Below are 17,023 nucleotides of genomic sequence, written 5' to 3'. Positions count from 1 at the left end.
CCTTCCTCTCCCCAATGCGACAGTTAGTCTCAGTTTACATTCAAGTTTTTGCATTGTAGAATAGTGCACAAGTCACTACCAAGGAACACTTTATATACAGGATACAGTGTATATATGCAATAAAGGTAAAGTTCCTGGACAGTATGTGAGTAAATCCTGATGTTGATATTCTAACACTATTATGATAGCCTGTACATGGTAACCAGTTATGCCTATAAGATGTAGGCCTAGATCCCATTTATATGACTGTTCCCACTGCCTAAATCTAACCTTGACAAACCCCACACCATAGCATACCCTAGTTAACGTTATTATACTGTTCTCAGCATGTGTTTTACACTCAGTGCTAGTTAGACACCATATACACTTCAAAAACAAACACTGTTTATAGCTGTCATCAAATTGTTTACATGAGGGCGAGTATGAAATTCCAGCATAGATCATAAAGGATGTTATATACCCAAGAAATAAATGTTAAATATAAGTAAGGGCAGTGTCATTATCTCTGCAAATAATAAATCTTTATTTCTTACAGCTGTAAAAAAATGAAAATGAGAATTATTATTTCTTTTTATTCTATTCATTATTATTTTTTTTACTTCATTAAGCTGAAATAATTCTTTAAAAACATAAACACTAAATCATTGAACAGTGTTTCTATTGATATATAAACATGTATGGATTATTTATCCATTTGCTTATAAGGAAGCTTTAATAATTCTTTATAAATTTTACTGTTGTCAGTTATTGAATTTATTTATATTTATTTGAATTAATAATTTCTTATCTTTCTTGTCCTTTTTCTTCTGAAATTTTACACGATAAGAGTACTATAAAAAAAATCACAAAAATTACACATGTTGATTAAGCTGTCCGGTATCAATTATTACTTATTGTACCAAATAGGTAGGGCTGAGGGTATAAAGAATCGATTGGCAATTGTGTCATGTGAAAAGGAAACCAGTTTTCTGAAAATTCATATTTTGGCGAATCAAAATTTAGAGCTAGAGCTAGCCCAGTAACAGCTTGTCAGACGGGAAATTTCCATCAGGTAGTATCTAAGAATTGGTGATATAACTCTTCAACTTAGCTACTGATGCATCATAAATTATACACAGACAACTTTCTTCTTGAACAATATTTTCATCATGAAAGGCATAACTCTTGAACAGGTGAATATAAACCTACCATGGGATGATGATGTGATCTGGATACTGTTATGATAAGAATGTAACAAGTCGTATCACTTTGGACTACCAAGTGTTATACACATATAATATGTGCTAATATCTAAAGTGTCTTGCCAATTTCAAAATCAACAGTTTACTTCGTGTGTTCTTTTGAAAACAACACACATATATATAATATCAGTATATACATGTGCATGTGTAAATTGGTAGGAATAGGAGTGCCATTGTGCTGACCCAGGTTTATTCCTGACATTAGGGTTTTCCCTGATCGTTCCGGGCAATGTGATCGGTGTTGTAGTGTGACCTGTAATTTGTAAACACTCGCTGCCGTCCCGAGATGGCGTAAACGCACGTGTACTTGGAGAAGTTAACTTTTCGCTGGCAGTCAACGAGGATCACGGTGATATACTGTGGTATTATGGCAGCCAATACTTCTGCTAATGTTGACGTGGTCATTGATACCGGTGATAGGGAAATACCTGAATGTCCTCATGGTTGGTATTGTTTATAAACACATGTGCCCATAGTATACGTATTATAGCGATAAATCAAGATGTGCCCGACCTGCCGTATGCAGTGACATCATGAAGATTATCTGACAGAAAGTAGTAGTAGAATAACTATTGGTATTTAAAGTGAATTACTGTCCAAACCAGCTTCACCTACACCCATCCTACTGGTGCAATAAGAACCATCAAAATGTTTTGTTTTGTGTGCATAGACTACTGTATAATCCGAATTGTCCTTACCTTCTATCGATTTTTTTGTTCTATGGGTCTAGAATAGGTGAATGTCAGAACTCCAGTCCAATAAAAAAGAGTATTAAGTCAATGTGGCTCTTATTGAACCAATATCATATACCAGAGTAATAAAATCTATCACCTCCGTGTGATGTAGACAGAAGATGTTCAAACATGTCACCCCTGCGTTATGTTGAAGACAGGTTAAGGGAATCGATCGTCTCAATGTGATTTAGGAAGATATTAATAGAATCTATCATCTTTGTAATGTAGACAGCGGGCAATATCATTTATCACTTCTTCGTGATGTATACAGACAATAATTGAATATATCATCTCTGTGTGATGTAGGACAGAGGATGATAGAATATATCATCTCTGTGTGATGTAGGACAGAGGATACAAAAATATGTCATCTCTGTCATGTAGGACAGAGGATAATTGATTATATCATCTCTGGGTGATGTAGGACAGAGGATGATAGAATATATCATCTATGTGTGATGTAGGACAGAGGATACAAAAATATGTCATCTCTGTCATGTAGGACAGAGGATGATAGAATATATCATCTATGTGTGATGTAGGACAGAGGATGATAGAATATATCATCTCTGTGTGATGTAGGACAGAGGATGATAGAATATATCATCTCTGTGTGATGCAGGACACAGGATACATAAATATATCATCTCTGTGTGATGTAGGACAGAGGATGGTAGAATATATCATCTCTTTATAATGTAGACAGAGGACAGACAATATGATCTATTACTTCAGTTTGATGTCAACAGGGTTGTAAAATTGATTATTTCTGCATGATGTAGACAGAAGGTAATATAATCTGCATTGTCTTTATAATGTGAAAAATGATATGGTAGAATCCTTTACCTTGTAATGAAGACAGATGCCAATAGAATCTATTACCTCTCTTTGATGGAGACAGTGGATAATAGGACTTTTCACCTCAGGTGATGTAAATAGAAATTAATGGAATATATCATATCCTTGTGACAAAGACCGAGATATCTTAACCAAAAAGTAAGATTTTTAGCTCACCTGGCCCAAAGTGAGCTATTGTAACAAAATGAGTAAAAATGGATTTAATGGTAACTTTGGAAAGGTGTGTATCGTAGAGAGCAGCATCTTAGTTTAAAGTACATCAGGTCAAAAGTCAGTCAATGCTGGATCGAGGTAAAAATCCCGCAAGTGACAGGTAGTGATGCACACATGATAACGGGCGGGATGTGTACCACAGTGTTGAAGCACCGTGGTAGAATATCACCAGTATGACTGATCAGGACAGATAGATGCTCTCATTTGTATGTCTTGCGCTGGCAAACGTATTTGTAAGTAAACGAGATAAGAAACAATGTATAAGGTAGATCAAAGATGGGAAGTTGATAACTGGTACTCCTAGTCGCACGTGCCTTCATAATTAGATGCTCCGTGGGTTGGGTTATTGTTGTCCAATAGGGACTAGGTTGAAATTAAGTATTTGGGTATTATTTATACTAAGACAATAGCCAGCACTAGTGTAGTCGAGTCTGGGATTGAGTAGCTAGAGAGAGTTGGGAGCCGGATGTGAAGACGGGCAGAGTCCTGTATGGAACCTGCTCCGCGATGGAGCAGGCCCTGGCCAAGTTGGCGCAAGGACATTTGTATAGAACTCTGATATGGATGGGCAGGTGTTTACTTTTTGTCTGCCTTACACAGGTATTTATTTTTGGTGCCACGACATGCTGCTGTATGTTGAATAGGAACTATCTTTTGTAATGGATATTAACACGAAGTACTAACTATGGAAAACCACTTTATGATGAAATAAACGTTTCGGTCAACCCAAGTTAACACCGTGTTTAGTCATTGTGTAACACTATTGCAATTCCACAGTATCTGTTGCTTGTCCATCAACTTTTAATACAAATCGCTACTAGTCGTGTATTTGTGAGAAGATTTGAACATATTTGATCAAAAGCATCCTTTGGGGAGCAGAACTCAATTTTGTATAAATGATGGATTTGATCCCAGCTGGAGCCTGAGATGTGGGACCCAATAAGGGAAATATTGCAAATTCTTTAAAATCCTGCTCCTTCTGTTGGAATGATTGTATTTTGTCCAAATTCGGTTTGAAATATCCTAAGATGAAAAGGAATAAATTTCATTTAAATGGTGGGTCATGACCCAGGGCAGGAAGGGCTCAATAGGGGAAATAGAGCTTATGCTTTAAAGTCCGTTTTTAGGAATGTGAGGATTCTGTCTCTGTTCTGAAGCATGTTTAAGTGAAGGAGACTTTTATATAAATGGTGTCAATGTCTCCTGAGAGCAAAGTGGTGGGGCCCAATGGGGAAACAGATATAAAGCTAAGAATTCCTTTTCCTTTGATTTGAATGACATGGATAAATCAATTTCATCCAAATTAAAGCCAAGTGAGCAATACAGGCCCTTTGGACCTATCGTTGAGGTATACGTAACAAACATTATGATAATTACTAGTGCATGTTTTGATGATGATCAAAGTGGAGACATTGCACTATCATCAATGACCTAGGAAGTGTGAGCTTAATTGTTGACATTATTCAATTATGAGTTGTGTTAAGAACAGTAGTATGTGTTGGTTATGGTGAGCTGTCTTATTTCAAGAAAAGATAAAATTATCATAAAGTACTTGTCATTGTATACACTTTCTTTGGATGATTAATAGTATGAGAAACATCTAAAATCAAGTAAAACATTATTTCTGTTTTAGGTCCAGCTTTGCTATTTGAACGATATGAAAGGACTTCTTCCAGCAAGTTCTTTGCCTGTTCAGCCTTCAGAGATAGGAAGGAGTGCAGCTTCTTTCAGTGGGAAAGTGAAAAACTTTCAGAAGAAATAAAGAAAATTCATCAAGATATTAACTCAAGACAACAGCCAAAATTTTCCCATCAAGAAGCTTCCAATAGGTATAGTTTTCAGCAAATATCAAGCTAATTTTGTGGTCCAGGGGAAGTAACTCCTATTCCAGAAACAGGTCCTGAAGTAGGATGTTAAATGGGCTGTGTTTGCCAGTCATTGTTCTGTAGGCTTTGTATAAATGTTGTGAATATTATGGTTATTATAATGGCTTTCCAGTTTTATATATTTATTGTTCAAGTCTCGGCAGTGGTATACTGTCCCCTATTCCCTTTCAGGATCTATTCATCTACTTGTTGTACAGAGGATCCCCTGCCAAAGACCTGTATAAATCACAATATTTCCATCTGGTTTTTATCATCACAGCAAACCTGAAGAAGTGTAAACATTCATTAACAGAAACATTGAAATAGTTTGAATTAGAACAATATGTTCATATCTTATTGGGGTATATTTACATTTAGAATGCTTTATTTGGCCTTACCAACAAATTTGATGTTTACACCTTGTTAAAGGTCAAGTCTGACCATCTTGGAATCAGCTAATTTGTTATTCCAGCAGTTGTCAGGCTGTTCTCTCAGAGCACATAACATCCAAAGAATCACAATATTCTTTTTTTTTTTGCATAGATAAAACAAAATTATCTCAAAATGTAATTGTGAGAAATGATTTTTATGCTCCCAGAAGAGAGGGCATATAGTTGCCAATTTTTGGAAGTACCTTGAATTCTCACTGACAAATTAGTTATTTTCAAGAAACACTTTATACTTTCTCCTGAGCTGATTATTTACCAACCAATGAAAATGATGTGTCAAGTTTTTAGGAAGGCAGTGTATAAGTATTTACCAATAGTCTAATCTTTCTTGTTGTTCTACATTCACAGATTGTCAAAATTCAAGGAACAAGCCAGCTCTAATCGCCAGTTCTGTCACACTTGTGGGATGGTTTTGTTACCAGGGGAGCTACAAGATCACAGAGGTCACAAGATAAAGTCACCAATTACAGACAAAATGTTGGAGAAACCTTCTCAGTTATTTATACCTTTAGATAATAACAAAACGTTTGCTGTAAGTGAAAAGTAGAGTTGACAGTAACCTAAATGTGATAAAATCATTATTAGCTCACCTGACCCGAAGGGCCAAGTGAGCTTATGTTGTAGCATGTCATACGTCGTCAGTTCATATGCCTGCTGTACTTCATCTGGCATCAACTTTTTTCTTTGAACAACTTCTCAATAACCAATGAACCAAATACTTTGATATGTTTTTAGGATAAAGCCCCACAAATCTGAGAAAAGAAATGGCCTTGACCTATATTCAAGGTCACAGGGGTCATATTTGTTAAAACCTCTAAATGACTTTTTCTAATGAACCAAAAGGCCTTGAAACATGATATTTGGCTGGTATATATGCCAGGTGAGTGTTGCAGGCCTGTTGTTGAATATGTTGAAATTCCTGAAAAAAAAAAGACAACTGCTAGGATTTGATAAGTGGAAAGGAAATTTTTCGTATTCTTATGTTGAAGTATTGCGAGTTGATATGACACAAAATATGCTGAGACTAGAAGTAAATATATATATAGCACTTTTGTTATAACCTGTTAAATCAGGATTGATAATACATGGTTTTATTGAAGCATACAGAATGACTATTGAGTCATCTGAAAATCATGCAATTCACTTTACCTTGAATCTGTTACATCATTTCATTCTACATAACTAGTGAATGTATTTTGTCATAACTTTTAAATGAAAGATTAATCACACTATTTCTCACAAAACCAGACTATGGATGTTTTTCTTGTCTCATGATTTATATTTGTGTCGCCTGCCTGTCAAAGGCAACATAACATAGGTAATGACTATGTCATTGTTGGTGTCATCGATGGGTCATCTGGACAAAGTTTTATTTTGTGATAATCTGAGTTCCCTTTTGCCAATCAACCTCAGACTTCATACAGTGCTTTCTTACCAAAAGTGCTTCCTTGGGATTGCATTCTAGGTTTGAAGGTCAAAGGTCAAGGCTACTGTTACTATAAATATAAAATTTGTTATCATACAGTAATCTAACTTGCTTGGCATTGCTTTTCGGATCAAAAGGTCATTGCAGCTGTAAAAGAATGGTTTGTGTGATAACTTGAGTTTTCTTTGGACAATTAGATTCAAACTTCATACAATGAACAAAGAACAAAGGGGCTTGTTTGAAATTGGTTTTGTTTTTCAGGTGGGTTGTCCCTGTTTTTTTAATTAAAATTCTTTGCATAATTGTGATATACATATCTATCCTGTGGATTCAGTTCCCTTCGACACCATACATCTAATCTTGAAGTTTACTCATCACATCTCAAACAAATGGACAAATTATATCAATGGAATATATACAATAAATATCTATGGCTATTGTTCCATCAAGCTTATCTCCAGAATCTTGCTGGACAGTACATTATGTGGAATTCTTGTTGTTAATGAGAGTATTGATATGGCTAGTTCTAACAAAGATTAATTCCTCTTTTTTACAGCAATACTTGTTTTCTTTTTCTGCTGTTGACTTTACCATCAAGACTTTGGAAGATCTGTCGTTTACACATATTGTCTGTGTCGGAGCACCAAGGTAAGCATCAATGAAAGTTTTGTGAATTATCTTTGATTTATCGATAAATCTGTGTCTATTAACGGGACCTTTACATTGAACTATAACACTATATGCATTCATTTATGTGAAAAAATAATTTGAAAAAAACTTCACCTTAATTACAGTGTAATTGATTCAATACACAACCCTGAGTCTTAAAAGACTGTATAAAGTCAATATTTTGTATGATTTAATATCTTCTGACAATATTCATGTAGATTATCTCAGTATGGAAATCATATAGGTAGATCCATTTTTGTGGTATGGTAGCATTTTGTAGCATATTTCTTTAATTTTCAATCAATTTAATACTGCTATTGTGTCACAGGATATTTGAAGCTATAGAGACAAAGAAAGATACCAACTTAAAAGGATTACTTCTGGACTTAGATCATAGATATGTAAGTAAATGTTGATATGTAAGTAAATGTTGATATGTAAGTAAATGTTGGTATGTAAGTAAATGTTGATATGTAAGTAAATATTGGTATGTAAGTAATTTTTGATATGTAAGTAAATGTTGATACGTAAGTAATTTTTGATATGTAAGTAAATATTGATATGTAAGTAAATGTTGATATGTAAGTAAATGTTGGTATGTAAGTAAATATTGATATGTAAGTAAATGTTGATATGTAAGTAAATGTTGGTATGTAAGTAAATGTTGGTAGGTAAGTAAATATTGATATGTAAGTAAATGTTGATATGTAAGTAAATGTTGGTATGTAAGTAAATGTTGATATGTAAGTAAATATTGGTATGTAAGTAATTTTTGATATGTAAGTAAATGTTGATATGTAAGTAAATGTTGATACGCAAGTAATTTTTGATATGTAAGTAAATGTTGATATGTAAGTAAATGTTGGTATGTAAGTAAATATTGATTAAGTAAATGTTGATATGTAAGTAAATGTTGATCTGTAAGTAAATGTTGATATGTAAGTAATTTTTGATATGTAAGTAAATGTTGGTATGTAAGTAAATATTGATTAAGTAAATGTTGATATGTAAGTAAATGTTGATAAGTAAATGTTGATATGTAAGTAATTTTTGATATGTAAGTAAATGTTGATACAATAGTAAATGTTGATATGTAAGTAAATGTTGGTATGTAAGTAAATATTGATTAAGTAAATGTTGATCTGTAAGTAAATGTTGATATGTAAGTAAATGTTGATATGTAAGTAAATGTTGGTATGTAAGTAAATATTGATATGTAAGTAAATGTTGATATGTAAGTAAATGTTGGTATGTAAGTAAATGTTGATATGTAAGTAAATATTGGTATGTAAGTAATTTTTGATATGTAAGTAAATGTTGATATGTAAGTAAATGTTGATACGCAAGTAATTTTTGATATGTAAGTAAATGTTGATATGTAAGTAAATGTTGGTATGTAAGTAAATATTGATTAAGTAAATGTTGATATGTAAGTAAATGTTGATCTGTAAGTAAATGTTGATATGTAAGTAATTTTTGATATGTAAGTAAATGTTGATATGTAAGTAAATGTTGATACATAAGTAAATGTTGATATGTAAGTAAATGTTGGTATGTAAGTAAATATTGATTAAGTAAATGTTGATATGTAAGTAAATGTTGATCTGTAAGTAAATGTTGATCTGTAAGTAAATGTTGATATGTAAGTAATTTTTGATATGTAAGTAAATGTTGATATGTAAGTAAATGTTGATACGTAAGTAAATATCTCATGTTATGAAGATCAAAATGAAACCTGTAATTTTTTGACAATCTATTATCATGTATTGCTGTACAGTAAGTGTTTCAAAAAGATGACAGATCGAAGTGGTAGTTTTATAGATTCCATGTTGGGTTTTTCAAACTGCTAACTATTTTGTTTATCAACAGTATTCATTCATGCCTTACCCAAAATGTTTATTCCAAACATTTGTTATGTTACTTATTTGTACTGATATAAATATTTATATTTCATATAAATTGATGGATTATGAGGATGCATGAATCCAAAGAAAATTAATGTCCCATCTATTTGATGATTTTACAAATCACGTTTCTTGTAAGTATGATTTTTAGATTCAAATCAATACCTTTTTATATCTTTCCTTTACAGCAGCAAATGTACCCAGTCGCCAAGTTTTGTCGCTACAACATGTTCAACCATCATTTCTTCGAAGAAAAGAGCACAGATGTCTTTAGACAGTTCCTGTTGGAGGAGAGTGGGAAGCGTGTTGCTATGGTGATGGACCCACCCTTTGGTGGTATGGTGGAGGCACTGGCGGCAACTTATAATAAAATCAGCCAACAATGGCAAGCACTTTCAGAAAGTAAGCATGTAACTTATAACATGGATTGCTGTCATTATGCATTGTGTGCTGTCTGTAAACTTTTCCTTTAAAACACTACTCCTGCTTAATGATGTCTCGGCTGATCTCAACCAAATTTAGTCTGAAAAATCACTGAGATTGGGGAATTATTTCTCAAATTCAGAAAGGTGATTTGACACCTAGGGACCTGGAAATGGGGCCCAAATAGGGTATTTAGACAATACTTTGCTTCAAAAAGCTACTCTTCCATAATGCTTGAATGGATTTCATTCAAATTTTGTCTGTAACATCAGTAGGAGTTGGCAAATGATTCTTAAATTCAATAATTTGATTTGACTCCTGGGGACTTACTTTAATTTGAAACATCATTGAGGGTGGGGAATCATTTCTTCAATTCAAAAAGTTTATCTGACACCTAGGAACACGGGGGCAGGGCCCCAAAAGGGGGAAATTAGATAATATTTTGCTTCAAAACACTAATTCTTCTTAATGCCAATATAGATTTCAACCGAATTTGGTCTGAAACATTATTGCAGGTGGGTTATTATTTTTCAAATTCCCTCAGAAAGTTGATTTGATCCCAAGCGACCTGGGGACAGGGCCCCAAATGGGAAGTTAATAGTCAATATTTTGCTTCAAAGTATTACTCTTCCTTACTGCTGGAATGGATTTCTAACAAATTTGTTCTGAAACATCATTGTGGGTGGGAAATCATTTCTTAAATTCAGAAAGTTGATTTGGCCCAGAGGAACTTGGAGCAAGGCCCCAAAAAGGGAAGTTATTTGACTTAAGAATCAACCTCAATAAATGGTTAAGATATTTAGTTTGGAATCTGTGAGAATATGGTAGTGAATGGTATCAAATTACCTTAACCATTATTGTTATGTAATTTGTCTTGTAACCAGACAAATCATATTTCAGTCTGTTGTATGTAGTGTCACTAAAATGAAGTGATCTTGTAAAACTGATAACTATTCTAATACAGAAACCCAGGATGGTGATTTACCGATCATGTGGTTTTTCCCGTACTTTATGGAGAAGCGGATAAAGGAGTGCCTTCCTACCACACAGATGTTGGACTACAAGGTATTCAGTTAAACATTCTGATGTGTTTACCTTCCAAACTTATGTATGATTCAGCTGTGACAACAGTAGTTAGATTTATTTGTTTTAGTCCAGGAGAAATAAACAACTTGTGGCTGAGAGGTTGAGCTCACTACTGTGATGTAATACAGAAAATATCGGTAATCTGATTTTCAGCACTTTTGGTACAAAAAATAGTGATTATACTGATTATTGAAATAACTGCACGTTGTATGTCGATTAGAAAACAATGTTTATGGATACACTAATTCATTGTTGTGCTAATTTACCAAAAGGTAATAATGTGCTAAAATTTAATTGTGTCAACTTATGTGCTTTTACAGTATTTGTTGGTATTTCACTTAAGTAAATGTAAGTAAGCATAATACCATTAACAGGCTTACTGATGTATATGGTAATATATACTTATACCAAACTACCTCAGCTAAATATATGCTGTCACATCAGAGGTGAGACAGTACACTACCATATTATCAGACTATAGGCCCTTGGGTTCGGTTCAAGACACCAATATCTAAGTTCTACAGAATGTGAACAAATCACATTATCCTGCGATATGTCCATTTCCCGACTTCAATCTGATATTACCAATATGTATTGGCCCAGTATTTATTGCTGTATATATGGTAGTTTATACAAAATTTAACTGTAATCTTGTGCCAGTCTTGTGTAATCCTGAAACTGTATTCCAGTATCTCTACTTAATGCCTGTTGGTTTGCCTATGTTGGTGTAATCATAATTATGTATCTGTTCCTGTACTAAGTGGCTGGTTTGTAGGTGAATTTGTCTATGTTGATGTAATCCTGTAACTGTGTATCTGTATCCATGTATCCCTCTACTAAGAGCCTGGTCTTTAGGTGGATTTGTCTATGTTGATGTAATCCTGTAACTATGTATCTGTGTTCCTGTATCCCTCTACTAAGTGCCTGGTTGGTATGTTGATGTAATCCTGTAACTGTGTATCTGTATACCTGTATCCCTCTACTAAGTGCCTGGTTTGTATGTTTATGTAATCCTGTAACTGTGTATCTGTATACCTTTATCCCTCTACTTAGTGCCTGGTTGGTATATTGGTGTAATCCTGTAATTGTGTATCTGTGTTCCTGTATCCCTCTACTAAGAGCCTGGTTTGTAGGTGGATTTGTCTATGTTGGTGTAATCCTGTAACTGTCTATCTGTGTTCCTGTATCCCTCTACTAAGTGACTGGTTTGTAGGTGGATTTGTCTATGTTGATGTAATCTTGTAACTTTGTATCTGTGTTCCTGTATCCCTCTACTAAGTGCCTGGTTGGTATGTTGGTGTAATCCTGTAGCTGTGTATCTGTGTTCCTGTATCCCTCTACTAAGAGCCTGGTTTGTAATTGGATTTGTCTATGTTGATGTAATCCTGTAACTATGTATCTGTGTTCCTGTATCCCTCTACTAAGTGCCTGGTTGGTATGTTGGTGTAATCCTGTAGCTGTGTATATGTATACCTGTATCCCTCTACTAAGTGCCTGGTTGGTATGTTGGTGTAATCCTGTAGCTGTGTATCTGTGTTCCTGTATCCCTCTACTAAGTGCCTGGTTGGTATGTTGGTGTAATCCTGTAACTGTATCTGTGTTCCTGTATCCCTCTATTAAGTGGATGGTTTGTAGGTGGATTTGTCTATGTTGATGTAATCCTGTAACTGTGTATCTGTATCACTGTATCTCTACTAAGTGGCTGGTTTGTAGGTGGATTTGTCTATGTTGGTGTAATCCTGTAACCATGTATCTGTGTTCCTGTATCCCTCTACTAAGTGCCTGGTTTTATAGGTGGATTTGCCTTTGTTGGTGTAATCCTGTAACTGTGTATCTGTATCCCTTTATCCCTCTACTAAGAGTCTGGTTTGAAGGTGGATTTGCCTATGTTGGTTAATCCTGTAACTTTATACCTGTATCTCTATTAATGCCTGGTTTGTATGTTGATGTAATCCTGTAATTACGTATCTCTAATAATGCCTGTTTTGTAGGTAGATTATGACAACCACATGCTGTTCCGAGGTGATGTAAAGAAGCAGGGCTCTCCAGTGAGGATATTCACCAATCTGTCCCCTCAGTCTGTAATCCTTCCTGCCTCTGAGGGATACTGGTAGGTGTACATCAAGTGTGTATTATAATACTGTCTACCTCTGAGGGATACTGGTAGATATACATCAAGTGTGTATTGTAATACTGTCTACCTCTGAGGGATACTGGTAGGTATACATCAAGTGTGTATTGTAATTCTGTCTACCTCTGAGGTATACTGGTAGGTGTACATCAAGTGTGTATTGTAATCCTTCCTGCCTCTGAGGGATACTGGTAGGTGTACATCAGGTGTATATTGTAATCCTTCCTGTATCTGAGGGATACTGGTATGTGTACATCAAGTGTATATTGTAATCCTTCCTGCCTCTGAGGGATACTGGAAGGTGTACATCAAATGTGTATTGTTAGCAATACAGGCCCTATGGGCCTCTTGTTCTTAAAAGCTTCTGTTAGGATCTTGTACAAAACTTCTGGAACATGTGACTGATTAGAACTTGGACATGTCACAACTTGGTCCTAGTCAGAATGTCAAGGTTAGATAAGGAATAGGGAACACCATATAACATCCTTACTAAGATCATTGTAGGATTTTTTATTTCAGTATTTAGTGTTTAAAGAAAATGTCATAACTTTGTACAATCATCAAGCTAGTACTCTAGAGCAATGCCTTTTGATGTGGGAAAATTCTGCATTTAAATACTTTTTGTTACCATGGAAAAAGATAGTTCAAATTACAAATTTCAGTATTTCTGGAACACAGCTCTGAAACCATTCAAGATAACTACTCAAAACTTTTTTTTCTGGTTATTAAGCTTGTACACTAGAAGTGCCCTTTTGCTATGGAGAAATTCTGCGTTTAAATACTTTTTCTGAAATCATAGTAAAAGTAGCAAATTTCAGTTTTAAAGAGCATGACCATTCAAGGTAATTACCAGAAATTTTGTGCATTTGCATTTAATGTCTTTTTTTTCTTGTTACCATGGAAACAAATTAGAAACAGGCAAAATTATGAATTTCATGGTTTCTTGAGCATGACAACACAATTGTTCAAGAATTATCTGAAACTTTTTACACTTTGTGCAAGCTAGCATTTCCTTAACACATTTTGCTGCTGGAGAAGATTTCAATTAGAATATTTTTTCTTTCTTTTGTCTGTCAAAAAATAGCTGTAATTATTAGCAAAGTTTCATAATGTTACAAGTAACCTCATATTTATATATCATTTCTAGTAGCTCCCCAACGGGAACTGGTTGGGATTTTAGTTTTACGTAGCGTCTGCACTCCTTCCACAATCTTGTCTTTTACAAACTACTCATGGGAACTTAATGCTTACAATATGGTTCACCTTGTTGGGATGGTGTGTCACGTGTTAAAAATAGGTCACTCTGACCTACATTTTCATCTTTGAACTTGCATCAAAGAAAAAATTGGTTGTGGCTCTATTGCTTGCACTGCAGGTCAGTGAAATGTCATACTTAATGTATGGGTTCATTTTGGTGAGGTAGTGTGTTGGTGGGGAACTGTCATTTGTCAGATTGTCTCGTTGATTATGTTATCATTTATTTGTGAATGAAACCAAGCTATACTTAAAATCATCAATGATAAAAGATGATTTGTGCCAAATTATCAGTAACAGTGGTGGAATGGACTTGATATGGGTTATCGTAATAATGACATACCAGTATATTTAATATATATTTCATACTTTGTGTTATCATGTTTTTATTTTTTGTGAAGGTATTGTAAGGTGTGCTCCAGATTTTCTGCTAAAGAAAACCATCACTGTGATATCTGTGACTTCTGTCCATCAAAGGTAATACCTATGGTTACTGATATATTTAATCTCCTATAGCTCACTACTAAAAATAACATAAGCCTCCTTATGTATAGTTCACCTGATCAAAAGGACCTTCAGCATATGCTGTTAGAAAACATTGATAATTTGATTGAAAGTGTTGATGAAAATGAATTGTTTGATGTCAGTGAATGGTGAGAGATCATAGAGTTTGATTCTGGTGGGTAATATAGCATTAGGCTGATGATGAATATTTGTCAAAAGTTTTCGTATTATTGTCTGAAATGTTGACTAGTGTAATAAAAGGGGAGTCTAAATTATGATACATAAACTATGAGATATTGATATTTTGATAAACTTGCAAATTTGAAACAGCATATTTCCTTAAATTGTAAGCAGATTAATGCAGGTTTATATAGATAAGAAACTGCAGACTTATTTTCAGTCAAGTTTTTGGCTTACCTGGTCAGAAGGTTCGCTGAACTAAGGCCATGGCACGGCAACCATTGTCCGTCAACTTTTTACTAAAAATCACTACAAGTCATGCATAATTCAACAGATTTTGACCAAATTTCATCTGAAGCATTCAAGTTCAGATAAATACTGGTTCACAGCCCCCAAGGGCTTGAGGGGTGGCATTCAAAAGGGGAAATTTTAGTCAGTTCTTTGGATTGAAATAATATGGTATGAAGTATTCTTGGACAAAAGGGAATCAATTTTGTATAAACGGTGGGTCTCGGTTCCTTGGGCAGAAGGTGCAGGGCCCAAAGAGGAAATAGAACAAATTGTTTAAAATTCTACTACTCCTGTAGAAATGATTGGATTTTGACTTAGATTTTGTCTGAACCATTCTTGGGTGAAGAGGACTCAACTTTGTAAAACAGTGGGTTTCTTGGGTAGTGATATATTCAACTTTGAATTTGAGATGTCTTTCTTACTGTAGGATGGGAGGACATACAAACACTGCTTTAAATGTGACCGATGTGTGAAACCTTCTAAGCAACACTGTGATAGATGCAAGATGTGCCAGCTGAAAGACCACAAATGTGGTCAGTCTGTGCCTTATGGTCAGTCCTTATATTACATTTTGTATTTAATGTTTATGAACCTGTATAATCCTGAAAGGTAGAAACGATTCAACCAAATTTTCTCAAGTAACAGTCTACATATTTGTTTGTCAATGGAAAGAGATTAACATTGGTAGAAACCTCTCTTTTTGGTTGAGGAAAATTAATGTATCGCGTTAAAAGCATGTATACTTGATTAATTATCAGGATTAACAGTTGGAACTTTGTTGATCTTAATTTCCGTAAGCATATATCACTGGTGATTATATTCCTAGCAATGATCTCAGAACTGTTGATGTTTCTTCTGCCCATCTGATGTCTCATATTGAAATTACAGGATGTCACATATGTGGAGCTCTTGATCATAAAAGAAAGAATTGTCCAAAACAGGGATCAACAAAAAGGTTAGTTCATGTTCAAAATTTAGTTGGTCGTATACTCTAATGATTGGTATATTTTGGAAGGTCCTGTTTGACACTACAGCAGTATGGAACAAGAAAAGTGTGCCATGAAAAATGTGTCTATTTTGATTCAAACTGAGTAAAATGCAAAACTTCCAATCCTCAAGAACAACAAGAGGATGCTGTGGTAGGGACAATAATTCTCTATGTAATTGGCAGTTTTATGAAATCTGAAATGTGATTGGAAAGGTGAATTCAAAATCAAGAAAAAAGACAAAGGCTGATATTTTGATGGAGCTGTTTAAGTAATAATAAAATCTGTTCTAGTTTCATTTACTGTTTCAGGAGAGCACCAGAAAAGAACACATCAAACAGACAGAAACGAAAGAGAAAGAGATAAAAGATTTTATAAAATAAAATAATTCTCAAATATTTAATGGAATGTTATTTTCTTTTGTCTTGTGACTATCTTTGACTGAAATAGGGGTAACAAGCTACATTTTGGCAGAGTTGTTCTTACCCAATGACGAACCAAAAGGAATCAATACCAATGAAAAGGTTTCCGAGTAGTGATAATTAGCATTCAATGTCAATATCCAAGATAGATGCTTGTCAGTCATCAATTTAGCTGTGCATCATCAGGTGGTGGACTGTTCAAATTGGTTCATCCATCCTCGAACAGTTCCTGTTATCATAATTTCCCGAGAGGTATTTGATGGATGATTTTAAGATTTCTTATGTAGGTTCGCTTATATCCTTCGGTTGTTTTTTCTTCAGCAGTACTGGACGGATCATTCGAAAATTTTTGTGGAGGTTCCCCTGTCTCTTGTTGATATCTAAATT

The 17,023-nt window shown here is 34.4% G+C and overlaps 1 protein-coding gene across 1 annotated transcript; it reads left to right on the top strand.

Annotated features, from left to right (window-relative positions):
- Positions 1-1,560: 1,560 nt before the first annotated feature.
- LOC132556365 (rRNA N6-adenosine-methyltransferase ZCCHC4-like) lies at positions 1,561-16,617 on the top strand. Its single transcript, XM_060220773.1, has 12 exons — positions 1,561-1,684; positions 4,680-4,875; positions 5,709-5,892; positions 7,343-7,434; positions 7,784-7,856; positions 9,548-9,761; positions 10,747-10,847; positions 12,860-12,978; positions 14,655-14,730; positions 15,656-15,779; positions 16,117-16,183; positions 16,526-16,617. Exons 1-12 carry the CDS (start codon positions 1,609-1,611, stop codon positions 16,578-16,580), a joined length of 1,377 nt encoding a protein of 458 aa, XP_060076756.1. The 5' UTR covers positions 1,561-1,608; the 3' UTR covers positions 16,581-16,617.
- Positions 16,618-17,023: the final 406 nt, after the last annotated feature.

Source organism: Ylistrum balloti, unplaced genomic scaffold (assembly GCF_031769215.1).
Source record: "Ylistrum balloti isolate Yb309-2 unplaced genomic scaffold, AGI_CSIRO_Ybal_v1 Utg370566, whole genome shotgun sequence".
NCBI lineage: Eukaryota > Metazoa > Mollusca > Bivalvia > Pectinida > Pectinidae > Ylistrum > Ylistrum balloti.
This window is presented reverse-complemented; position numbering and strand designations above follow the sequence as displayed.

Bases quoted from the DNA above. Each gene is read 5' to 3' on its own strand.
- LOC132556365 (XM_060220773.1), top strand. From the start codon at position 1,609: ATGGCAGCCAATACTTCTGCTAATGTTGACGTGGTCATTGATACCGGT. The intron at 7,857-9,547 runs GTAAGTAAATGT...TTTCCTTTACAG, and splicing joins TGGACTTAGATCATAGATAT to CAGCAAATGTACCCAGTCGC. The intron at 16,184-16,525 runs GTTAGTTCATGT...TTACTGTTTCAG, and splicing joins AAACAGGGATCAACAAAAAG to GAGAGCACCAGAAAAGAACA.